The 26,061-nt window shown below is 44.2% G+C and overlaps 3 protein-coding genes across 3 annotated transcripts in view; 2 read left to right on the plus strand and 1 right to left on the minus strand.

The window, feature by feature from the left end:
- The first annotated feature begins 3 nt into the window (after positions 1–3).
- On the plus strand, positions 4–5,036 carry drg2 (developmentally regulated GTP binding protein 2). Its single transcript, XM_076752135.1, has 14 exons — positions 4–71; positions 280–372; positions 815–975; positions 1,191–1,280; positions 1,377–1,437; positions 1,528–1,618; positions 1,713–1,785; positions 1,990–2,080; positions 2,176–2,273; positions 2,429–2,505; positions 2,624–2,712; positions 3,451–3,509; positions 3,629–3,682; positions 4,665–5,036. The coding sequence occupies exons 2-14, from the start codon at positions 309–311 to the stop codon at positions 4,749–4,751; spliced, it is 1,095 nt and encodes a 364-aa protein (XP_076608250.1). The 5' UTR covers positions 4–71; positions 280–308; the 3' UTR covers positions 4,752–5,036.
- LOC143333802 (uncharacterized) lies at positions 5,024–7,388 on the minus strand. Its single transcript, XM_076752136.1, has 2 exons — positions 7,089–7,388; positions 5,024–6,939 (listed from the first exon to the last, which is right to left on the minus strand). Exons 1-2 carry the CDS (start codon positions 7,258–7,260, stop codon positions 6,071–6,073), a joined length of 1,041 nt encoding a protein of 346 aa, XP_076608251.1. The 5' UTR covers positions 7,261–7,388; the 3' UTR covers positions 5,024–6,070.
- Positions 7,389–23,201: 15,813 nt separating this feature from the next.
- Positions 23,202–26,061, plus strand: part of myo15aa (myosin XVAa) — a 31,634-nt gene continuing 28,774 nt past the window's right edge. The window contains exons 1-5 of the mRNA XM_076752254.1: positions 23,202–23,870; positions 24,229–24,311; positions 24,657–24,720; positions 24,872–24,981; positions 25,313–25,387. Of these exons, the coding sequence (XP_076608369.1) occupies positions 23,202–23,870; positions 24,229–24,311; positions 24,657–24,720; positions 24,872–24,981; positions 25,313–25,387 (1,001 nt within the window). The remainder of the gene's footprint in view (positions 23,871–24,228; positions 24,312–24,656; positions 24,721–24,871; positions 24,982–25,312; positions 25,388–26,061) is intronic.

Consider the following 26,061-nt stretch of genomic DNA (forward strand, 5'->3'; position numbering starts at 1 on the left):
GGCACGGACCGTATTCCGGTTTGTGATGTCAGTCAACTGTGCATGCTGCGGAGTGTAGCATCTGTCAAAGTGTAAATTTCTATTATATTACTACATTTTAAACTGTTGTCATTATATGTATTTTATGCGGATACTTATTTAAAGCTATTTGTCGAAAAGTCTTTGTTTTTCATGCCGTTTGTCAACTCTAAAGTTCCACTGTTTAGCTGGTTAGCCGGGTGGCTAACAAAGCTAACTGTGGAGTGACACGTTTCTGTTCTTATTTCCTCTCAATGACAGAGTAGCTGTAGCTCTGCTGAACTGTCACAATGGGGATTTTGGAGAAAATCGCGGAAATAGAGAGAGAAATCTCTCGGACACAGAAAAACAAAGGTAAGAGAGGGTCAGTCTCGGGGCTAACTGTTTGCGACACCATGAACGAACTTGTAGCCAGCTGTGTGTGTGTGTGTGTGTGTGTGTGTGTGTGTGTGTGTGTGTGTGTCTGTGTCTGTGTCTCAGTGTTGTGTTACTCATTAATCTTCTAGAAATTCAAGTAGAAGCGCTTTAATTGACACCGTGAGATTGATTACACTTCCAACTACAATTACAGGAACAATCCTCATGTGTTTTTCTTTGTTAGTAATATCCTATATGTCACATTGAATTAAACCACACCCTGGTGTTACTGTTTAATAGCAACCTTTCTTACGTTCTCACCTACACATTTTGCAGTCTGATCCTTTCTTTGAATATATTTACAACTTTGAAGTCAGCAAACCTAACAGAATGAGAGTTTTTATTACTATTATTATTTTTTATTTTGTCGTTCCTCCAGCTACTGAGTACCATCTGGGTTTGCTCAAGGCCAAGCTAGCCAAATACAGAGCCCAGCTCCTGGAGCCCTCCAAGTCGGCGGCAGCCAAAGGCGAGGGCTTCGATGTTATGAAATCAGGAGATGCCCGTGTTGCTCTTATTGGTTTCCCCTCTGTGGGTAAGGTACGTCAACATGGCGGGCTGTGTTTTCTGGTATGGATCTGAGAAGTCAAAAAATTCTGTTTATTCTGTCCTCTAGGCCAAATAGGAAAGGAAATAATTAACAAAAGCCAAGCCAGCTTTCATCTTGTGTTGAAAAAGGCACCTGTAAGAGAAATGAAACAAGTGAAAGATTCAACATGTGCTGGTCTAATTTAATAGCCTGTTGTGTCCTGCAGTCCACCTTCCTCAGTTTGATGACATCAACAGCCAGTGAAGCTGCTTCCTATGAGTTCACCACCCTCACCTGCATACCCGGGGTCATAGAGGTACACACACATTCACATCATTGCACGTCTTAACACAAGCAGCTTTAAACTTTGTGTAAGGATGTGCCATTTACGCTATTATCTGTTGCTCTTCAGTACAAAGGGGCCAACATCCAGCTGCTAGATCTGCCAGGAATCATTGAGGGTGCTGCCCAAGGTAAGCTGAGATCACATGTTTCTGTATTTTGCTTGCTTAAACTCAAATTACAAATACATGTACAAACTTTGGCCCTTGAACTTTGTACAGGTAAGGGTAGAGGTCGGCAGGTCATTGCTGTTGCCAGGACAGCAGATGTCGTCATCATGATGTTGGATGCCACCAAGGGAGATGTTCAGAGGTGTGTGATGCACTGTTTGTGTATATGTAAGCGAGTCTGTTTGAGGGGTATTTTCATCAGCTAATTCTTACCTCGAACATTTTTTTGTTTCCAGAGAACTTCTAGAAAAGGAGTTGGAGTCAGTGGGCATCAGACTCAACAGGACAAAACCGAATATTTATTTCAAGGTACATTTCCTGGACGGACCATGAATATCAACAGTCACTTTCAAAAAGATACATCTATTACATATCATGATCACATTTCATACAAATTACACGGCAGTCTGGCCAGGAGCTGTCAAAACATAATGCTAGCTTGTCATGTCCAGATATGAATACTTGAATTGTTGTACTAAATTTGGTCAAAACATGCGATTTGTCTCTCTGTAGCCCAAGAAAGGTGGCGGCCTCTCCTACAACTCCACAGTTCCTCTTACTCACTGCTCAGAGAAGCTGGTTCAGCTCATCCTTCATGAATACAGTATCCTTCACGCCGTCAGCATCAGAAGACGCAGCACATTTTTGACTTTTCGGTCACATTTTCGTATTCGGTCGATTTCTTTAACTCCTTCTCAGAAATCTTTAATGCAGAAGTCCTCTTCAGGGAGGACAGCACACCAGACGAGTTCATCGATGTCATCGTTGGGAACAGAGTTTACATGCCTTGCTTATATGTATGTCCAAACTCATTATCTGGGTCGTCTCAAAGCCTCGTACCTCTAAAATCTGAACTGTTTGAAAGCCAAAGTCCAATCCGATGATGTTTTGTTAATGCTTTGTGCACGTGTGGAGCCTCTTTTTTTCCTCATACTCTTAATGGTATTTTCAGGTGTACAATAAGGTGGATCAAATCTCCATTGAGGAAGTGGACCGCCTGGCCCGCAGACCTAACAGTGTTGTCATCAGGTCAGATATCTGCGTGTGTGAATAACAGCAGTCCTGCTTGGACGCATCTTGCTCTTTCCACGTATGTGCGTGTGAGACAAACGTCCTTCTGCCTTTTCTGTCCATGTGTGTATTTCAGTTGTGGTATGAAGCTGAACCTGGATTACCTCCTGGAGACGTTGTGGGAATACCTCGCTCTGATTTGCATTTATACTAAGAAAAGAGGAGGTACGCACATGTTTTCCCTCATTCACTCTTAATGACTCTCACATGCACATGAATGTACACAGTGACATGCAAAGGTTTGGGCTCCCCTGGTCGAAATTTCTGCTGCTGTGAGTAGTTGACTTAGTAAAAGATGAACTGATCTCCTAAAGTCATTAAGTTAAAGTAGAAACAGCTCTCAAATAGATTTTATGAAGGTCTCAGGTCTGGAAGACCAAGAACGGATCATGCTTTGGGCTTGTGTTGCAGCCGGTGGCACGGTAACATTTCACTGGAAGAGGGAAGAATGGATTCAAGGGATTACTGGAATCAGACATCACACCGTTGGTAAAAAGGTGGAGATGAACAGAGGATGGTTTCTACAACAGGATAGTGATCCAAGTCAAACCTCAAAATCCACAATGGACACCCTGAAGCGGTGCAAGCTGAAGGATTTGCTATGGCCCTCAAAGTCCCCCGACCTAAACCTCACTGAAAATCTGTGGATGGACCTCAAAAGAGCGGTGCATGCAAGACGGCCCAAGAACCTCAGAGAACTAGAGGCCTTTTGAAAGGAAAAAAGGGGCGAATATGTCCCCGAGAAAGAATTTAAAGACTTAGCTGACTACAGAAAGCCTTTACAAGCTGTGATACTTGCCAAGCGTACCTAAGTACTGACCATGCAGGGTGCCCAAACATTTGCATGCCACTGTATCATCTAAATGATTTTTTTTTTTCATTAATTCCTTCTTTTTCTATTAGAGCGCCCAGACTTTAATGATGCCATCATTATGAGGAGAGGAGCGTCTGTAGAGCACGTGGTACGTAAAACACATCAAGGTCAAGGTTCTCTTGTACATAGTTAATAACACCACAGTAAGCAGATCCTCACTGTGGCTCACACGTGTGCAAATATGCTCATTCTGTGTTCTCCCCGCAGTGCCATCGAATCCACAGAACCTTAGCCAGCCAGTTCAAATACGCCCTGGTTTGGGTAAGTTCAAGTTTTCAGAGGCAATGACCCTCAGAAACGAGACTCATTGTACTCTGGTGCCATAAACTGTTTAATCTCTCAGGTTGAACGCCTCAGTAGAACAAACAAAGACAGTTTGTCATATCGGGGCCGTCAGGCGTACAGTGACTGCTGACTAACAGAGAGCAGGCGGACAGAACGAGCATCTTCTTTTTTGCGTTTTCTACTACTGACCGGTTGCATCTACAATAATAAATATACTTGAGGTATTATGGTAACATTTCTCCCAGTATGACCAGTTGGGTGTCCAGTCTGAGAGCAGTTCCTCTTTAGTATGTGGTGAGCAAATCAGAGATGAGGTTTCAGAGGTGTCCCAATACAACATCCGCATGAGTATGTTGAAAGTTCAGCTAATTAGGACATTCCCAGAATTCACCAGGAAGCATCTTTAGCTTTTTTTTTTTTTTTCTTTTGTGTGCATGTGTGTGTGCCAGTTATAGTAGACTGTAAGTCTAGCCAAGCTGCAGGAGTATGTGGTACAGTGGTCCCCAAGGGTCCCCAGCACAAAAGGGAAATAATTCATTTTCACTGTAATTCCTCCCTTAAGTCAACAATGACACAATATGTGACTGTTATTTGATTAATTCCTGATCAGCTTTTAGATGCAGAAAGTCCTTAAACACACCGACAAAACCGTCAGCTGTCAACAGGAGTACGAAATTTTTACTTGATTTCATGTTGTGTGGAATTAGGAACTACAGCAAAGTGCATGCTTCCATACTCACATCATTAACTACAGTAAACACAGCTGCAGCTCTTAAAGTTCGGAAACGGCAACCGTTTGAGCTACAGCTGTGTTTACTGTGCCGTGATACACGAGAAGCAGGAAGATGTTGCTGATAGTTCACTGCGTCAGAGTCTCATCGCTGGTGGTGATTGTGTAATGATTCACGACTTCTGAAACACTTCATTGTAGTCTGTATATCTTCTGTTGCTCCTCCAGGGAACCAGTACCAAGTACAGCCCTCAGAGGGTCGGCCTCACACACATCATGGAGCACGAGGACGTCATCCAGATAGTTAAGAAGTAAAACAGGCTCCTGATTGGACGGAGAGGCCGAGCAGGAGGAAGCGCGCTTTTGTCAGAGGAGTTAAAGACATTTCTTGTACAGTAGATATACAGAAATGAAAAATAGCCGCCATTCTTATTTTATATATGAAAATCAACAAAACACAGCGAGGAGAGACAGGCCAGTTTCGAGGTGCTTGTGGACAGGAAGTGGTGTATTTTAACTTTTGATCAAGATAAAGAAGATTCATTGATTCAGGGAGAAAATGGGAGTAAAAAGAATAAAGTCCATAAAAAGTTAAATGAATAGTTTGTCTTTGTTTTATTTCAGTTTCTGTAGTTTTCATGTTTTTCTGAGATGGATGGAAGCCCAAAGTGTAATCAAACAGTCATAAGACTAAATTGTGTAAAACATACAAATTAAACACATTGTTAACTAATTTAAGGCATTATTAAGTCAGTTCATTATTTTCACCTGTTATTTCATCATTATTTTCACAATAGATTTTTAGTTTAGCAGTAATTCCACACTGTGGGACTCAAACTTTTACTTAAAAGTACTTCTTCCATTTCTGATTTATTTGTGTATGCATTAATATTTTTCTTGTGCTTCTATGGTCATAATGACTCCTAATGTTAAGACATTCACACAAACATGCACAGGTGAAAATCCAAGAATGCCAGCAAACGCTCAGTTTAAGCCAAGAAAGACGTTTGGTCAATATTACAAAATAATCAAAGAAACCAGCAGAACATTTTACTCTATAATAAATCAAGAGAGAGGGTAGAGGGACAGGGTCTTCAAACCTCACATCTGCAGCCTGGAGAGCAAGCCTGAAGTGTCGGGGGTCCAAAGGCCGTCACCTCAGATGAACATGGCCAACATTTCAATGTTGAACCCCCTAACAAACAAATTCATCTCAGGACAGGAAGCCACGGTTCTGCAGGAGTGGACCTCTGACGAACAGCACCGACAGCCAGAATGATTTAAGGTCGGCAAGGTACCTGAATTAATATGAACTGATCTCTGTCTTGTCTGTGTTGGCGGTTAGAATTGCTTGTTTTGACATCAATGTTTCCATTTCACTTCATGCTCTTTTGCCCTCCCTTGGCTGACGACACACGCTGACACCACGCTGCTGCTGACCAGTGAAAATGAACAGAAACACACCCAAAGCTCTGTCCTCTCACTGCAGCAGGGCTGGATCCATGAACATATGTGAAATAAATAGAAATATTCAATAAATAAAAAAATGTGTGTTAAATGTTCCACATATCTGTTGTTTGTCACAGGCTGTAGACCATTTTTCCGGCCCCTTCCGCCAACTGTCACAGCACATTTCAGACCTGTGGGAAACACTGGACTGTCTTATGAGACTTCAAAGCTAACACATCAATGAATCTCTTCCCGCAGGTCCTGCAAAGGTACGGCTTTTCACCAGCGTGGACTCTTCTCATGTGCGTTTTCAACGTTGGCATGTCAACGTATCTTTTCCAGCAGATCTTGCAGGGGTACGGCTTCTCACCGACGTGGACCCTCCTCATGTGGACCGTCAGGTTTCCATTCTGTCTGAAAGCTCTCCCACACGTCTTGCAAAGGTACGGCTTCTCCCCCGTGTGTGTTCTCATGTGGCCTTTCAGGACGCTGTCATGTCTGAACTCTTTGCCGCACGTTTTGCACGAATATGGCTTCTCACCCGTGTGGAGTCTCTGGTGTCTCTGCAGCGTCTGCTTCTGATTAAAATCTTTTCCACAAGTGTCACATCTGAAAGTCCTTCTACGTCTCCCGGCATGATGGTGAATCTTTGACACGTTCGGGTAGCATGCGTCCTGACTGTGGTCATGGTGTTTCTTTGGCTCCGGCTCTGCATCTCCAGTCGATTGTGAGTCTCCATGTTCATCTCCTTTCTGGTCTCGGTTCTCAACAGCATGGCTGTAGTTAAAGAGGAGCTGGTGGTCTCTTATTGGTTCAGGTTCACAGTGGTCGCTTTCCTCATAAGCAGGAGTCCACATGAAGGTGTCAGTCTCCTGCTTCAGTACAAGCTGCTCTGCCTCCTGACTGGTGCAGAGTTCCTCCTCCTCCTCTTTAATCTGTGGAGGCTCCTCTCGGTCCAGACTGGAGTTCCTCTGCTGGTTGCACAGCTGCTGGACAGAGACAACCTCCCCCTCCTCCACCCCCACCTCCTCACAGACATACTGCTGTGGGAGCTCTGGAGGGTCAGAGAACAGAAGAAATAATATACTGCTGCGAAGGTGAAGGCAACAATGCAGACATGCGAGCAAATACACACCAGCGTCTACTTTAACAGCTGGTATTATATATATAAATCACTCATTCCTGTGTTGTTATTTTACTCACCTGTCCTGTGAATCTTTATTTCGGGTTTCCACACGACGTCCAGCAGTTTTCGCTGACGGCGGATCTCTTCCTCGTACTCGACGATAGTTTCCTTAAAAACTCTGAATATGTCCTCAGCAGCAGCTGTCAGTCGCTCGTTGACAAACTCTCTCAAATGCTCAACTGACGACATTGTTGCTTGGTAACAAATTCAATAATTAACTTATAATGACGCCTTCCAGATAATTCAATACACGTCCTTAGCGACCGCTGCTAGCGCTGGTGTTGTTTACTTCCGCTGGGTGCCACGCTGTTAAGTTCCGACAGCAGGAAGCGCGGGAGCTTTTCGTTCCGCTTTCAAGTGATGGCATTTTGTGAAAAACCTGTCTGTTAAATTAAGAATCAAGATTAACGTCTACCTCGCTTCATTTCACACGGACATTTGGTACAAATTGCATTCAGAATGTCAGTTAAATAAAACAACGATAACATAATCATGTGTGAATGTGCGATATACATGATGTACATGTGATGTTATATAAATGTGTGTGTGTGTGTGTGTGTGTGTGTGTGTGTGTGTGTGTGTGTGTGTGTGTTAGTGTCATATAGGGTATATCATACTTGATTGTAAGTCTTGATGCAATAACTTGGAGCTCAGTTTTACCTACTTTATATGCCTTTGGATAGATCTCTTAAAAAAAAATAAAAATAAAAATCTTAACCTGCAAAGCTATTGCAACTATAGCTGTTATATAAATGCTTTGGGTTGAAAAATACAATATATGCCGCTGAAAGGTGGTGAATAATTAAAATCCTTCTTATATGTGAACAATCATATTATTACAAAGTGATGCTATGGTCAGTTTTAATCTTGTTTCCTGTCCATCAAGCGGTACCTAGATCGGCCCATCAGTCTTGTGAACTGATTGTGCAAAATGATTATGATGTTTCAAAGATGATGCATCACTCAATCTTTTCCCACAGGTGTCGCATGAATATGACTGATGATTCTCAGGTGTCTCTGGCTGCCGTTACATGAAGTACTCACTGTGCCTCCTGAAAAACACTGAGATCTCTGTTGTTAAAAACTCCTCTTCTAATCTCCACAAGCACTTTGAGGTAAGTTGTAAAATACATTCAAAGTAAGACACATTAAATGAATCATTATGCAGAATGGCCTCTCAGTGCTACTGCAGACACTACTGTAGAAACAGAGTACATAACAATATGACACGCTATTTTTCAAGCACATTGTCAGCATTATATTACTAGAGAAATACTGAATAAGTCAATAATAGTGATAAAGTTTAGTAAAAGTGATAATAAAGATTTTCCAATTGAATTTAAATGAACAAAGCAACGACATCTAATAGCCTAACTGTCATTGGTTTAACACATTTCACTGTAAACAGCTCCAAAGTTTATGTTAAGTTAACTAAATGTGACCAAGGTGCTCAGTAGATCAGAAGACACTTGATTATAGACAGTTTGTTAAGACTCACTGAAGTGGAAGAGCACCTCTGTTGGAAACAAGAATATCACACACAGTGAAAAATCTACTTTTTTCCACAACAGTCAGATGCATAACTTCCCCTCTCTCTCTGAGGTTTCTCCACATGGACTGAAGGGAGACCTGAGGTAGTCAGATTTGACCCAAAGCTGCCGTTCACACCAACATAGCGATGTCACAGTTACCTGCAGCCACCCTGTGGTGAACTAACAAACAATTAACAGCAGTCTTAAACAGTAAATAACACATTTCCAAATGGAGTTTCACGGTCAATCAGCACCTGGACGTTTGCTTGTTACAGAGTGTTTATGAACTGTGGTGCTGCTGCTTTATGTGCATGTCTGTCAGTATGTAAACAGCCGTTTACTATCAAATTCGGCACATACATCATCCTGCATAGCGAAGGACAAACATCCAAGCAAAACACATTTCTGAGTGACGAGCATCCTGCACACCTTTACCCCCTCTCAGCTGCACAGCAGGTGAGGGTCAGTCACTTCCGACCCCTCCCCACTGCCTCCACCCTGCTGCCCAGCTGTTTGTGTCGTTGTCTCCAACGCTCCAAGGCAGGCTGACCAGAAAGTATGGACTCCCAGCCAATGCTCCCCATTCACTCGCACACACAAGCACAATAGCTCCATTAAATATTCACAAGCATCTCTTCGGTCTAGGAGAGGGGGACTGAGTGGGAGGCTTCACGAGAGACAGAGAGAGAGAGAGAGAGAGAGAGAGAGAGAGAGAGAGAGAGAGGGGCTCTGAGTTGACACTGCTGGCCTGAAAGATGCCGTAAAGATGTCTCGCCGGGGTGAACCGTGGATGGAGAGATTCTGCTTTGGAATAACCTGAGGAGGAGAGGGATGATGGAGGGATAATATTGTGGAGAAAAAGACGAAAACAAAGGTACGCTCGGTCAACTGGATATGTATTGTGTGGAGCAGGCATGACACTTGATGCTGCTTGGCTCCATATGGCATGGCTAAGTATGTGTGTGTGTGTGTGTGTGTGTGTGTGTGTGTGTGTGTGTGTGTGTGTGTGTGTGTGTGTGTGTGGCACCAGTACACTTAAGCAGTAATTGGGTGTTTAATTAGTGCTTTTATAAGCCTTCCTTCATGTAGTTTGGTGCCTTCAGCGTGATGTTTAATGAGTTCAGGATATCAGAAAAGGCAGCTTAGCTCCTTTTAAACAGATTCACTGTCACCTGGGAGCAGTCCAACCAAATAGTTTTATATTTAACGTAGAGCTGCAGTGATTATTTGATTTACTGATTAGTCGATTGGCTGAAGAATTATAGGCAACTGTTTTGATAATGGTCTAATCGTTTACGTAATTTTTCAAGCAAAAATACCAAAGAAGATCTGTTTTCTACCTGTTAAATATGAAGATTTCCTACTTTTCTCTGTTTCATATTATTATATGATTATAGTAAACTGAATATCTTTGGGTTGAGATGGAGTGTTCAACAAGAGAAAACATCTAAAACCTCTAAATGTCACATCATGAACATGTTATAGCAGCTGTGCAGAGTCTCTGCTAACAGGAAGGCACATTTTCATTAGATACGAGGAACCACAAAAAGGAGTTTGCAACCATGAATGTCAATCTATCTATTCCTCTGACTTACTGAATATCATGTGCTTTTTGTCCATGTGTGACTGTTGGCTGGGGTTCGACTTGATGGATGATAAACTGAGGTCACGTGACATTAAGAGCCGGCAGTGCCTTCATGACCCTTAACTGCGGCACACTTGATTGAAACCTGAGAGCTCCCGTCGTCTCGTTCTAACGGCAATAATTACATGTCAGATTTCATATTGTGTTTGGGGTGCATACAGATTATTCTTATTTCCTTTTGTGTATCACTTTTTTGTGGAAGTAATTTTTTTTGTAGAGTTTACTTGTAGAGGTAACTGTTATTATTCGTTGACTGACGTTGACATGATTCAATCTTTTTCTCAAGTCGTGCTTTTACAGGAAACACCAGCAGTTCAAAATTCATTGAATATATTTACACATACAACTTATTTCAGATTTCTTAAAGTTTTATCTGTTGTGTACGGTTTTGGTCTCTAAACTAGCCTGAAAAGTCCTGAAAAGATTTACTGTTGGATCTCAGTATTATTATGAGCTTTTTCTTGTTGAATGAATATAAAGAATACTACATTTTATGGCTGATAGAAAAGATTTCAACCCTGACAAACATCAGTAGAGAGATGCGATCCTGATTACTTTGTCTCTTCTGCCCTCTTCTGCTTCAGCCTGCTCATTACATGAAGCTGACGACCTGAGCTGAGAGTCAGGTTTCCTCAGTTTGTGTAAGGGAGGATTTCAGCAGTGCCTGGCGGACATAATGCTTGCTTTGGTTTCCCCTGTCAATAAAAACCATGACTGATAAGACAAAGAGCAGATTTAAGCCAACATATGTGCAGAAAAGCCTCGTTCATTCAGCCCTCACAAGAGCAGAGTTTTACTGCTTCATAATGAATGTTTTCTTCTCTGCACACCGAACTGTGACTCAGCACAGAGCTGTATGGAGCTTACTGTATATTCTATAAGCAAACAGGGATAAACAGTTTTGTTTTTGCGTTTGTGGACTAAACGTATGTTCTACATTCATCTTTATGTTAAGTTAATCTCTTCAACAAATGCTCGTTTCTGTACATCCTGTGCACTGATGTTTATCTAGGGCTTAAATTAGTCCAGTGATGCACATCAAGAGGCAGGGCTGCACAGAAAAGCGCTAATCCGACACCCACTCATTCATAGATTCCCACGCGAACTAATTTTGTGCTTTTAAAAAGACGGGCTACGTCATATTTAAACAGGCAAGGCCATTGAGAGCAGGCTCTCTTTTTCAATGCCGCTCAGATGACAACACATAAAATACATATAACAATAACAAAACATATAAAGCAATCATGGAAAATCAACATAGTTACCTTGAAGGTTTGTTATACTTGTCCATAATAAATACACCTTCCATCTGTAGTTCTTGAGTTCACAGCAAACTGAAACCTGTGATAGTCGTTTCATGTGGCAGCAGCCGCAAAGACTTAGGATCTGACATCAGTATGAGCGCAGAGGAACATGGGAGGCAATCAGCACTTGTTGGACAATTAGCAAAACAGCACGAAATTAAGATTTTTGCCTCATCAGAACTTGTTCATTCGCTATTATCACATTTTTTTTTTACATCCAGGTGATATGTAGGCCACTGAAACACCTGCAGTGGTTTATTAGGGTAACGCTGAACAAAGCTTTATCCACAAGCTGGGTGTGAGAGATGCCTTTTGTGGTTTGTGTGTGTGTGTGTGTGTGCGTGCGTGCGTGCGTGCGTGCACATGAGGACTTCTGATAAGGCTCCCCAACACACAGACACAACCTATTGTACTGAAGGGGTGTCTTAACAAATCACTCTTAAGGCCTTGACGTTGGGACGCCAGTGTGGGATGATGATAGCGTAATGTGCGTGTGTGCATGTGTCTGCATGTGTCTGTGTGCGTAATCCTGCCATTAGCGCACAATAGACCTGCACAGTTGTTTACTTCGGCACTTATGCAGAGGGGGGCCAAGGTAGCGTCACACACACACACACAGCACATGTACAAGTGCCGTGTGTTTGCTAAGAAACCTAATCGCTGCAGCTCTGATGGATGGATGGATGTAAAAAGTAGTCGTGTACCTGAATGTGCTCTCTCTCTTCTCACCATTGTACATTTGTCCTTTAGATGTACAGGTAATCACTGAAGCCTTACTGAAGCCACAGAGGGGATGTTTGCCATTGAAGGCCCATTGTGTGTCCAGATGGGCTGTAATTGAATGAAAGGTGTGTGTGTGTATGTGTGTGTGTTCATACAGAGGGCTATAAAACATCAGCAGGGGGTCCAGAGGAGGTTTAGGTTTTTCCAGACAGTGAGCGTGTTCATCGGACATTTTGGTGGATATTTGTGGACATAGAAAGCTCTAAATACAGATGAGGTAAGCTGCACCAAACCCGAAAGCCGACTGTATTTACAGAAATAATGAATGTTGTCATGAGAGGATGTGCAGTTCAGTGATGTCAGAATTTGTCTGTGCAGTGCAGCTTTGCTCTGTCTTCTCCTGTTTGATCTGCTTGTTGTAGCTCAGGTGGGTTTATGTACACCAGTGACATTTAAGCAGCCCAGCCACTGTGGAGCTCCAGATGCCCTGGATCCTACATTTCCCATAATGCAACTATAGTGTCTTTCTTTCCTTTGTTTTTTTGGTGAGCTGTCACACCACCGTACATATACATCATGCTACTGTGGGATTCCTGCATTGCAACATCGGCTAAATGCCTAAAATTACAAGTAGTTTGTTAAAGAAATGTAAGGATCTGAATTAGCTTCTTTGCACTCATTTTGGATTTGCACAAATTCACTTGTAACAAATACATTAAGGTCAGAGCTTATGTTCATCTTATTGCCATTTCGGCGTCTTATTTCCAGGTCTATGAATAGCAGCTGAGTGTTAGCGTTCGATCCTGTGTGGCTGGTCTGCAGTGTGTTAGCGGCCCTCTCCATTGTCAGGTAGCACAGTAGTCTGGCAGCAAAGGTTAAGACTTGAATGGGTCTTAAAGGCTTACAGGAAACCTGAGTCCAGCCTCCTCATCCTCCGGTCTCACCTTCTCTGTTTGAAAGGGTGTTCTTTCTCCCCCTCTGTCACTCTGTCTATCACTCTGTCTGTCATTTTCCTCCTCATAGTTTGCATATATTATTCAGAGTCAAGTTAAATGTTTCCAGGTGCAGTGTAAGGTTGACTCTGGCTGCTGTAACTTTGACCCTCATGCTCATGGTCCCTCTATGTATACTATCATTTACAGCCATGCAACATGGCAGTAGGCAGCGGTGCAAAGTAACTGCACAGTTTTGAGATACTTGTACTTTCCTTGAGTATTTCCATTTTGTACAACTTTATACTTTCACTCCACTACATTTCAGAGGGAAATATTGTACTTTTTACTCCATTACATGACACCTATGTTACCTATCAGACCACATGCAATTATATTAAGCATTAATTGTGACTTGTTACAATACAGAACTGTAGCTAAAAGCATTTTCATCCCTGGTCCCTGAGCAGGTGAACAGTAATACAGATAGCATGTTAGCAAATTACTCAACATGTCACAACAATGTAAAATCATAGAAAAGTCCAAATAGAACACACCTATGTGGTCCACTGTGATATACCTCAACAAGTACTGGATGAAATTATGTACAGATATCCATGGAGCCCGGCTGATGAATCCTAATGACTGTGGTGATCCCCCAACCACTGGCAGGTCAAAGTTTTCACTGTTTCTGTGAAATATCTCACCATCTACTGAATGGATTGGCTGTACTTTGTGTTTGCTGACTGTTTTTTCTGTGCTTTATTATGATGATGTTATTTTGTGTGTGTGTGTGTGTGTGTGTGTGTGTGTGTGTGTGTGTGTGTCAGTCAGTCAGTCACTACAGTGTCCATTGTTAATCAAATGCAATGTACATTACATGCATCTGGCCCAAGCTTCTAGTTTGTATGATGTATTGTTTGCAGCGTATATGGGCAAAAGTTACATTGCATTGCATGTCACATACTCACCAAAGTGTGTATGTAGCGTGCTTTCAATGCCCCAAGTAATGTGTGCGTGTGTGCGTGTGTGTAGCTAATTTCTAGATAGTCTCCGGATGATTCAGAGTAGATCTTGCATGCTGGGATCGCATGCAATCTCCATTATGAGGCATGCCTATGTGTGTGTGTGTGTGTGTGTGTGTGTGTGTGTGTGTGTGTGTGTGCGTGTGTGCCCACAGTCATTAAATGAGCCTTTTGCCGTTGCTCTGCTCAGGTGATCTCCTTTATTAGTCTCGTGTCGCTGAGTGCGTCTGCTGAAAGCGTGTTGTCAGTCATTGGCACGCAGATGAAGAGACTCTCCCCTTCATCTCTCACTCTCCAGTGTCTCTCTTTCTCACTCTCTACCTGTCATCCTCATCTCACTCCTTCTTCTGCTCCTCACTATAACCATCTTTCTCTCTCATTTCCACTCTTCTACTTCTGTGTTCCCCCCCTTTGCTTTTCTTCTTTCACATCCTTCCATCAGTTCCTGCCTGTGACTCTCTGTCTGTCCCTCTCCCTCCTTTCATTTTCACTTCTCCTCAATCCTGCTTCTTTCTGTTCAGCTTTTCAGCATTTATGTAATCCGCAGCTCATTCATCAGCAGTTCATTGATGCACCTGTCTCCTTTTCCCTCCTTACCTTTGCCCAGCTCCCTCTCCTCTTTCCCCACCTCCTCCATCTCTGTCATCTGCGCTCTATTCATTACCAGTTCACTCAGTCAACAGACCACATCAGCCAGACAGCAGATACATATCACACATATCAAATAGATCTCTTTGTGTGTCTTTTTACCTGTTAGGTGACCAACAACCTTCACTGTGTGTGTATCTGATGAACAGGAAGGAACTTTTGAACTTTCCTCTGTGCCCACTCTGCTTCTCTATCCCCTTATCTGCATCTGCAGTTAGATGATACCAACAGCTGCTGTTGTTGTTATTGCTGTGCACCATGCAGACAGTTTAGAGTTTTGTCATGGTCACTGGTCCTGGGGATACCTGATACAGATTTCTGCTCGGATCCTATCTCAGGTCAAGACCATTAGTCCCTCCAGCTCCAGTAAGAAAACTTGTAGCTGACATAAGTGATCAACATCTTCTCTTTTTGATAACTTCAAAGAAATAATTTACTATTTCTGTGTTGTCTGTTGTAAATATTTTAGTGTGTCTTGCAGTTATCAGAGAGCGATTTCTTTCTTTTGCCATTTGCTCTCTATCCTCATCTGCTCTGTGGTGTCTGGCTGTTAACCCCTGACACTAGCCCGTATGTATAATATATTGGTTGGGGAGCAGGCCAGGGCGAGGTTGACCCTTTGTGATATATTTAGAGCAGCTTGCGATGAATGTTTTATCTATGCTGCGTAGGCAGAACACAGGGCAGTCATTAATCATTCATATCTGCCACTGAGATGACCTCCTGGAATATCAGCCCGTCATCAATGAATTAACATCAGATCGTCATCAATGAGCTACCGTCAGAGCAACCGCCATGAATTAAGACCAACAGTTTATGCTATCACACCCGTAAGACTTTGTTCCACCCTCTTCTGACAGGGGAGACATGGGAGACACACAAATGTGTGTCTGTTTGTTTGTTATAAGGTATAAAAAAAGTTTCTTTTTTTCTGATAGTCAATTAATTCATCAATTAAGTTTAATTCCAATGGACCTCATAGTTATTAGATGACACCTATTAATAATTATATTATAAAGATGCCCAAAGGCTTCTATGGACAGTAAGAGCTCAAAGTTCAGTTCACACTATGGAAAGTTAATCATTTTGAATTTTGAACTATGTTCACAGCCACAAATATGAACTAGTTCACATTCTTTTTTTTTTTTGAAGGCTAGTAAGTTACAAGTTTATTTATTTTTTATCCTGTATTCTTTTTTATTGACCTTTTGATCTTTCTATGCCTCTCTTTTTAAACTTTGCTGGTTGTAACAGTTTAATTTCCCCAGTGTGGGATTAATGAAGTTTTATCAAATCTTACCTTGTCTTTTTCAGACCCAACGGGCACAATTTCCATAAAAATGTTTTTTTCATCAGAATCTGCACTGATTTACTGCTAAAAATCACTCAAATATTCATACCTACACCTGAATTGGCAGTTGCACAAGCCATGTTGGCATGTCAATTTTTTTAATTTATTTTTTCCCAGTTTCCAAGTCATGACCCACTGGTTGGTTAGGGTAAGAATATCAGGGTAAGCCAGTCAGAGGTAGTAGAGCAGGTCATGCCTTAAAACACAGTGTGCGGGACATAACGATGCATGCGTTCATTATTGCAAACTTATTTGATCAGTTCCCCATTCACCAAAAAGATGAGACACATTCAAAGACACATTCATGCACTGCACTGATTATGGGATCAGGAAACAGACTGAGTATTTAGAGGATATTGGCAGCATTGAGATGAAGACAAGACAACAAGAAATAACTGCTTTCTTTTCTTTTCTGAACTCTAAATGAGGCTCTTGAGGGGTGGTTTCTGATTTGAGTGGACAATGAAGTGGAAAGTTGCTGCAAGTTAATAAATTCAGTTAGCTGAAGTGCAACACTGCAGGTACAGCAGCTAATTCTTCATTTCAAATCATTGCTTTCCTGAAATAACTTGACAATGTGAAATCCTGAGTTGTATCTTCGTACATCAAAGATGAACATGCTGTTGGTGTGTGCATATACTGTTGAATCATTGTATAGACATTTCAGCATGCATCACTCTCAGCTGAGGTCCATGATGCTACTGCTGGTGTGTGTGTGTGTGTGTGTGTGTGTGTGTGTGTGTGTGTGTGTGTGTGTGTGTGTGTGTGTGTGTGTGTGTTTTGGCTCTGCATGGCTTCGCCTCTCAGACACAGTTTAGCAACAGCTCAGCCAGCCTGCATTATTCATACAGGAGCGAGCCTGCAGATAGGGTTACCCCAAAGCAATATACTTGGTGCATTTAGGTTCCCTTTGCAAATATAACAAGGGATACACTCACTATGATGGCTATGCACACACAGACATACAATACATATGCTCATATGTGCATGGAAATGCAATGAGGACATGACATGGCCTCAAGTTGACGTGAACAACGGATGGATGGAGTCGCCGTAACCAGAGAGAGATGCAGAAGGTTGCAGGAGGTCACAAAGAAAGGCTGACGTGGATGTGGGAGGATACAACCACAAATGCAACACACATACATACTCACGCTCAGACAAAGAGGAGGACACCCCTGAAGGCCGAGACTCACGCAGACGCACACACGTCCTTGTTTGGGGGACATCCTGCCAAAGTTGGTGCCGCGGCCAAGATGAGGCTTCACTGCCGGACTCACAGGACGCATTAACAATAGGAGACACAAAGGACTACACAGACTCTGTCACTGGGATAGCAGGGTCTTTTATTCATCATGTGATCCTTGGAAGTTACTTACAAACCTATAAAGAGGAACAATACCAGGAATTTGCAAGTTTTTTTTTTGCTATGGTGGATGGACTCAGTGAGCCAGAGCAACAAGTGGGTAAAACTGAAAGAGACTATAACCAGTAAGATGATTTCTTTTCATATCTAACATTTTAGTGTCAATCACAATCAGCATTTTTTTTTTTTTAAATTGACACTCTTAGACAGATTTCTGTCTTTTTTTCTATATAAGGACACAACAGCTCGTTTGCTGAGGCTTGAAGACCAACTGTAATGCGAGCGTGTACTGATGGCTGAGATTCCGACTCCATTACTAGATCGTGTTTTGAAGGACTGTGGTTTCTGTTTGTCTCAGTGTGCATTATAGAAAACCTGAGTTGGGACAGAGTGTGCCACAGTGTGTCTTTCTGGGTTGTCACAGGCATGGATCAGATGGAGGAAAAAGGAGAGAAGACATGAAAACCACTGAGAACAAAAGCATGTTGCTATTATTTGGATTCTTCTTCTCAAGAATAAATATCAACATTGACATTGATACTGATCTGCTTTAGCACATTTTGGGAACAAGTCTTTTCAGAATGATTTGAGTGTGGAGTCATTATGCCACCTAAAAAAGGTGACTCAAAATCAGCTGCCAAGAAAGGCAAGTCAGAGGAGCCCAAGAAGGGTGGAAAGGATGATAAAAAGGGAGGGAAAGATGACAAGAAAGGAGGAAAGAAAGGAGAGGAGCCACCAGCCAAGGGGAAAGGGAAGGATGATGGGAAAAAGGGAAAGGGAAAGAAACCCATTAGTGAATCAGAAGAGGGGTCAGAGGAAGAAGAAGAGGAGGTGATGACTGAGGAGGAACAGCGTGATGACAGTGAGGAAGAGGTAGTTACCAAGAAAGTGGATAAAGGGAAAGGGAAAGCAGCTCTGAAAGGTGCATCCAAGGCCATGGCTGTGAAGGGTTTTAAGCCTCCTAAACACTCAACTGTGCCTGATGATGACGAGGAAGGACAGAAGGGGAAGACACAGATGAAGAAAGGAATGGGTGCAGTAAACCTGAAAAAGATGAGTGATGTCCACATTAAAGGAGCCTCCAAAGCCATGATGGGTTTTGCTGCAGAAGGACAGAAGAAGAGCGTAGCTGCAACGAAAGCACAAAAGACAACAGATGCCCGGTCTCACCTCAAAGGAGCCTCCAAAGTCCTCACAGGCCTTACAGGGAAGGCCTCTCCATTTGGCTTTCCCTCTAAACAACAACAGCCAGAGAAAGCAAAACCAAAGAGAAACCTTAAAAGCACTTCTCGTCTCTTCCTACGACTCTCCAAGAAAAAGAAGCCCCCTGCTGGTGGTAAACCACTTCTAGGAACCAGCAAGCTTTTTGCTGGATTGGGGGGTAAATCACCTTCTGCTGACAAAAAACCAGCTCTGTCTGGTTTCAGCTTGTTTAACAAAAAAGATGATACCCCAAAAGAAAGCACACCACCTAAAAAGACAGTAAATCTTTCCAGCTTAGGGGGCAAAGGGAAAATGGCAACAGAAGCAAAGGGGCTGGGAGGGAAGTTCAAAGGCATGTTTGGGAAAAAGAAAGCAGGATCAGAGTTGAAGAAGAAAAGCTGGATGTTAGGAAGGATAGCTGCAGCAACCAACTGGCTGACTGGAAGGTTCCTGACTGCTAAGGGCCATGGTCAACTGGGGACGCGAGCAGGAGGACGGGGACGGAAGCATCTGTCATTTGCTAACAGGAACACTCGAGGGGGGCAGGCACATTATTATAATGAAGCCTATGAGTATGATGATGATGAATATGGATACGAGGAAGATTACCATGACAGGTTGAGACCGAGAGGCTTCCCGAGACAACCCATGGCCTATGACCCAGATGACCCCTATGGAGAGGAAATAGAATACTATGACGATGGCGAGTGGGAAGATGAATATGGTTACTATGATGATGAGGGCAATTTTTATTATGATGATGAGATTTACTATGATGATGACGTGGATTATCACAGTTACCCTTATGGCTATTACGATGATGAGTATGAAGAGTACTATGGTGATGAAGGGATGCAGTATTACTACGGTGAAGATGGAATGTTGTATGTAATGGAGCCAGAACCATATGGTTTCTATGATCCATATGACCCTGAGCTGTATGGAGGTTACTTTGACCACAATATGGGTTATAACTATGGAATGTCAGACCCATTTGGCATGATGAGTGGAGGTTATGATGTTGTTTCAGACCTATATAATGACCCAATGCTGGGATATACAGACCCTGCTACTATTTATAACCCCTATCAGCAACCTTTCTATATGGAGGCTGGGCTGGATCCAGCTGAGACAGGACATCTGTATGGACAAGAGCAACTGTCCTACCCCCTCACAGAGCCATTTTCAGCAGAGCAGTTTAGGGTCCCCAGGCCCCAGGTGAGGCTATTTGGAAAAGACAGACTAGAGGTGGAAACCCTGCCACCACCTCCTCCTCCTCCTCCTCCTCCTCCCTCTTCCATAATGTTTCCTCCACCCTCCCCAGCTCTTGCCCTCAACAATCAGGAAATGGTGTCAGATATACATGAGCAGCCTTTTCTCACATACCCTCCTGCCCAGCCCCTTTACCCCACGGTCACAGACCAACAACAAACCCCCATTCTTCCTAGACAAGCCCCCTTACCAACAACTATGATCGTTCAACAGGAGCACTTCTCTCTCCCTCAGCCTGCTCAACCTCCTTTCTCTGTTTCTCCCAGTCACTTGTTCCAATCTCCGTTCCTCCCCCAAGACCCACAAATGTTCCAGATGGGGCAAATGTCACCAATGGGCCCACCAATACAGCCATCAATACCTCCACTAATGCATTCACCGCTGCATTCACCAGTGGCTTCACCTAGGCCAGTGCGAAGAATGAGTCCCCTTCCATCCCCACAGCTGTCACTGAGGCCAGGATCAGTTAGGGTAATGGCACCTCCTTCTCCCTACCTCTCACCACATCACATGGACTTCCAAACAGGCATCCAGCCAGATCCCTACCTCTCCCCTCGCTTAACCAGGAGACGGCCCACTCACCAGGGCTCAATGACAGACCAAAGGCTGACCTCCAGGCTTGACAGGCGGAGACCACCCAGCCCACCTGCTCCTCTTCCAAACCAAAGGAGAGGGATGTCAGTGAGAACTCAGCAATCCCTTACAAGAGGAAGGGGGGGTATTGGGTTGCGCAGGGCTCCATCAACTGTCCGACCCCAGTCCCCACTTTCTAGCCCCCTAGCTTCACCCCGGGGATCACTGAGGAAGAGAGGAAGTCCACCACCTTCCCCAAGACTATCTTTTAGACAGCAACCCCCTCCGGATGCAGTGCCTCTGCCATCTACCAGACCACATTTGTTCAAAGGTAGAAAACAAACATCCAAAATGCGGCGTTCCCCCTCTCCACCCCTCCCATCCCCACAAAGATGGAGTCCACCTCTACCTGAGAGATCTCACTCCCCCCCACAAACATTCCGCCCCACCTCCCCCCATCGTCCTCCCTCCCCATCCCCATCACGTATGGGCAGTCGCCCCCTTCCCACCCGGTCCTCTACTCGCAGACTGAGAGGTGGTGCTGGGGGTCGAAGTCACGTGCCCATGGGGGCTGTGAAACCCTCCCCAGCTAACCCATACTTACAGAGACGCAGTAGGCATGGACCCCCTGTTACTCAGCATGTAGCTCCATTCAGGTCCTCTATCCATGGTGGTCCAGCCCCTCCCTCAGGGCAGAGAGGGGGCATAGCTGGAACACCCATGCTCAGCAGGACAGGCTCCCGGCCTACAGGGTTGAGGGAGTCAAAGCGAATTGGTGCTTCCCAAGGAGGCTTCCACAGACCTATAGGTAGGGGCCAGCCACTAGTCCGTATGCCCAGAAACCAGCCCTCTCTTCAATCTAGGCAGTCATTCAGAGCACCTCCCCCAGTACCTCCTCTTTCTCCACAGCCTTCTTTGAAACAGAGTGGCCCCCTTTCCCCCCAGCCATCGGTGCGCAGGCTGCAGAGTAGACCACCATCTCCTCTGCCCTCCCGTTCAGCCTCCCCCATGCACCATATGTCCCACCTGCCGTCCCCTTCTCTCCACAGGGCTATGAGTCCACACAGTACATGTCCATCTTTTCAATCTCCAGTACCTCAGCCAGGTCTTCCTCCTGGCACTCTCCCACCACCTCATAGTGTCACCCAGTATGACTACGCAATGATGGAGCCAGGCCCATCCCCAATGCTTACAAATGCTTTACCACAACCTCAGGTTGTAGGTGCTCCCTTTCCTGCCTCTCCTCTTCCTTCCTCCATCCCTTACTCAACAGCTGCTTATTCTTCTCCTTTAGAGAGACCCTCCTTCCTTCAAACACAAGATGAAGTCTACTCTCAAAACCTCCCCCATCCCGCACCCTCATCACCTTATCTGGGACATAGGCCCCAGAACCCTTATTTACAGAATTCCAGCATCACCACACCTTTACAGAGAAGCCCTTCCCCTGTACCTGGTGGACAGGGACAGATGTCAGCTGGTGTGCATGTCAACCACGAGGTGAGCCCATATGCCACTATTGGTTTATCCAATGCATTGATGCAGAACTCTCACCTGCGCAGCGCCTCCTATGCGTCTCCTCTACAACGCAATGCCAACCTATACACAAATGTCCTCTCACCCCCTCAAGCAACAGCCCATCCTGCCCCCTCTGTACCCTCCTCCCCACATTTGTCTTCTGCTATGCTTACCTCTCAGCTACGTAATGCTTCCTTTGCCTCACCCCTTCAGCGACACCTCTCCCCCATGTCTCCTGTCCCTCCCGTCCAGCCTCCCACTGCACCTCAACAAGGGAATATCAGAGGTACCTCCTCCCTTCTCTCTGGTGGACTTAGGACCTCCCAAATCCAGGGATCAATGTTCAGGCTTCCAGGTGGCACCTTGACAATGTCCCGGGGCCCTGTTGAGCCTCCAGTTAGTGCTGATGGTGGAGGTGGTGGTGGGAGACTTTCACCCTCTATGCTCTCCAATGCCCTGCAGAACCCAAGCCTTCGTCAAGCTACATATCGACTACCTGATGGCTCATTGGTCACCAGAACTGAACCTGCTGAACCTTCTTCAGGTCCAGCACCCCTATCATCCTCTATGCTGTCCTCTGCCTTGCTCAATCCCAGTTTACGACAGGCTACATATCGTTTGCCTGATGGTACTCTCGTAACAAAGACAGAGCCCACACCTGCACCCTCCTCTTCCTCACCAATGCTTTCCTCTGCACTGTTAAACCCCAGTGTCCGTAAAGCCACATACAGGCTGCCTGATGGAACTTTGGTTACAAGAAATGAGCCAGCCCCTGAGCCTGTCACCCCATCCTCGCCTATGCTCTCCTCTGCTCTTCTCAGTCGTAATGTTCATAAGGGCTCTTATCGATTACCAGATTCAATTCTAACTCATCCAAGAGATGACACACAAAATTCTGAGAATGCAGTATCATCACCAGGGCTATCTAGTGCACTGATGAATGCTAACCTGCGTAAGACAAAGTTTCAGCTCCCAGGTGGATCAGCATTGTTTTCACGGAACCAAACCCAAGCTCCCACCTCTCCTCTCCTTTCTGGTGCCATGCTAAATACCAACCTCCTCGGTGCCTCCTACAGACTCCCAAATGCATCACTGTTTAGGCAGCCGGGTTCTGTTGATACCTCTGAGTCACGCTCCCTTGACCTTTCCAATGCTCTCCGCAACCAGAACCTCCGATCTGCCACCTACCGTTTGCCAGATGGAACTCTGATGACACGCTCTCAGCCCACTACTGCACCAAAAACCCTTGACCTGTCTAATGCGCTATCAAAGAACCCAAACCTTCGTGGAGCAAAGTACCGTCTTCCAGATGGTAATATCATGACACGACTTGGTGCCCCTAGTACCCCAGAACCTCGCTCACTTAACCTCTCTGGTGCCCTGCAGAATGCTCACCTCCGGGGGGCCTCTTTCCGCCTACCCTCGTCATATGCTGTAGTGTCACCCCAGGTCCAGGGATCTGGCCCGGAACAGCACTGGGCACAGGGCCCTGGAGCTGAAGGTTTGGGACTGCAGCAAGATATGGATGTGTGGGGTGCAGAGAGGGTACTGCCTCATGGGACAGTGCAGAACCTCAATAAGTGGTCCATGTATAGAGATGGGGAGCTGCTGGACCCCCACAGCCTGACGGGACAGGGACAAGTGGGACATGAACAAGGGGAGTGGAATCTGAGCAGGGAGGGGGAACCACAGGGGAACTGGTTTGACAAGGTAAAAGTTTTTAATACATGACTCTAAAGTACATAACAGCAGGCACAATCACTAATGCAAATTAGTGTAATGTTGTGAAACCTTGAATGTAAGTGGATGTTCAGAAGGGATTAGTAATCAGGCATGGTAGCTTATTTGGGAAACTGAATGATGTGGTGATGATTTTTGAAAGAGCAGAATGTATGCTTAGAACTGGTGATGACACAATGACAAATAACAGAAAAAGTGTGAAGTACATTTTTTTGGTGAGAGAAGTTACTCTGGATACAGTCAAGATTAGAATGATTTCCATGTGAATGTGTGCATGAATCAGTGCATGTTCCACAACCTCATCTCTGAGTGTATTTGCTTGTTTAAGATGTACTCAATCAGAAGCCTGCCAACCGTGGTTCAGCGGGAGCAACGAGAAGAAGATGGAGTGGAAGATATGACACAACTAGAGTAAGTAAAAGATCACACACACCTGAGTTAACAATTTGTCAGACAGAGACCTACAATGACAAGTAAAAGTCATGCTCAAAAAACCTTTATCAGAGTAGAGAGAGTGAGAAAATGATGTGCAAAGTGGTCTTAAACAACAAGAAGTAGTTTTGAAAGTTCAAAAACATGATGGGTTACGAGATTCTGAATGGATTCTTGAAGCTGAAAAGTGTATAATTGCACTGGTGCAACATCCCTAAAATCTGGTCACCACAGTGCAAACATGCAAAAGTGATCTAGATGGTGGAGTGAGCTGAGAAGTTTCATGTTATCCTTAAACAACATTGTCCACATGCTTCTGTCTAGGGAGATGCATGAAGGGGCTGTTCTGCTGAACCTGAGGAAAAGATCTGAGCGGGAGCTTATTTATGCAAGTATCTGAGCAGCACACACATCCAACATACAACCACCCACAAAATGTCTCGAACCTACAAATTTAAAGTCAAATCAGTTTATTTTGTGTTTGTGCATTGATTTTACATCTTTTCTTCTCTCTCTCCTCATTCGTTGTTGTCCTTCAGACATACATAGGTAGTATTCTGGTGTCTGTCAACCCCTATAAGATGTACAACATCTATGGGACGGACATGGTGCTGCTGTACAAGGGTTGTGCTCTGGGAGAGAACCCTCCGTAAGTCATGTTCACCCTTAAACTGCAGGGACAGTAAACTGAAAACATTCTGAAGCTAGAGTAGTCAGTATCCTTGTACTTTAAAAACACAGCAGAATAGATCCATTTGGAATATTGATATTAATAAAGAGAGGACAGCAAGACAGCAAGACAGCAAGCTGATGGAAGGAAGGGAGAAATGATGCAGGTAAATAATTAAGGCAGGAAAGTGAGAAATAAGGTCAGAAAAACTGAAGATAAGGATAGAAAAGAGCGATGAAGAATATTTTAGTTTGAGTTCACCGCTTTCATCTCTGTAGAAATCTAATAGCAGATTCTCTTTCTCCTCCAGGCATTTGTTTGCCATAGCAAATGCTGCTTACTCCAAAATGATGGATGCCAAACACAACCAGGTCATAATAATCAGGTAAGAGGCTGAGTCTCTAGAATCCTGACTAAAATCCTCCCTCATCTGCCATTTTTATTCACTTTCCATTTACCTCAGACTTCTGTGTTCATCACTTCTGATCAGACGTTACGCCTAATGTAGACAGATACAAAGATTTTTTTTACTTTGAAATCTTGATTAACGCAGCAAGATATTTTTTGCTGCATGCCATTAGTGACCTTCCATGGATTAGTAATGGTTTAACGTTGATATACACAGTGTGCGTCTTGGACAGTGAGGTTTCCATCTCCAGTTGGATTAGTGTTTGTAAATTCATGAGTGTCTGTCTGTGGTTTTCTGGCCGGCAAACTTAAGACATCCTTCACTCCTCTCGAGCTGCGTCCGTCTGTCGCAGGCGCCTTGCTCCGTGTCAAAACTGATCTCCACACACAAACACGCATACACTCACTGAGCTCATTTACATTTAAGTCAGGTGTAAAAGAAAACACATATGCAGAAACTCCACACACTTGCATATAGCTGCGTGCTTTTAGAAATGGCCAGAAACAATCATAGGAAATACACAAATGCCTGCACATGTCACACACTCGCACACACCTGGAACACTCTAGCCGTATTCGGAAGGAGACACCTGTAAGGAAAGCCCAGCCAGGTCTGGGCCAGGAGCAGATTATCTTTCAGAGGTTTGCGTG

Source organism: Chaetodon auriga, chromosome 16 (genome assembly GCF_051107435.1).
Source record: "Chaetodon auriga isolate fChaAug3 chromosome 16, fChaAug3.hap1, whole genome shotgun sequence".
Classification (NCBI taxonomy): Eukaryota; Metazoa; Chordata; class Actinopteri; order Chaetodontiformes; family Chaetodontidae; genus Chaetodon; species Chaetodon auriga.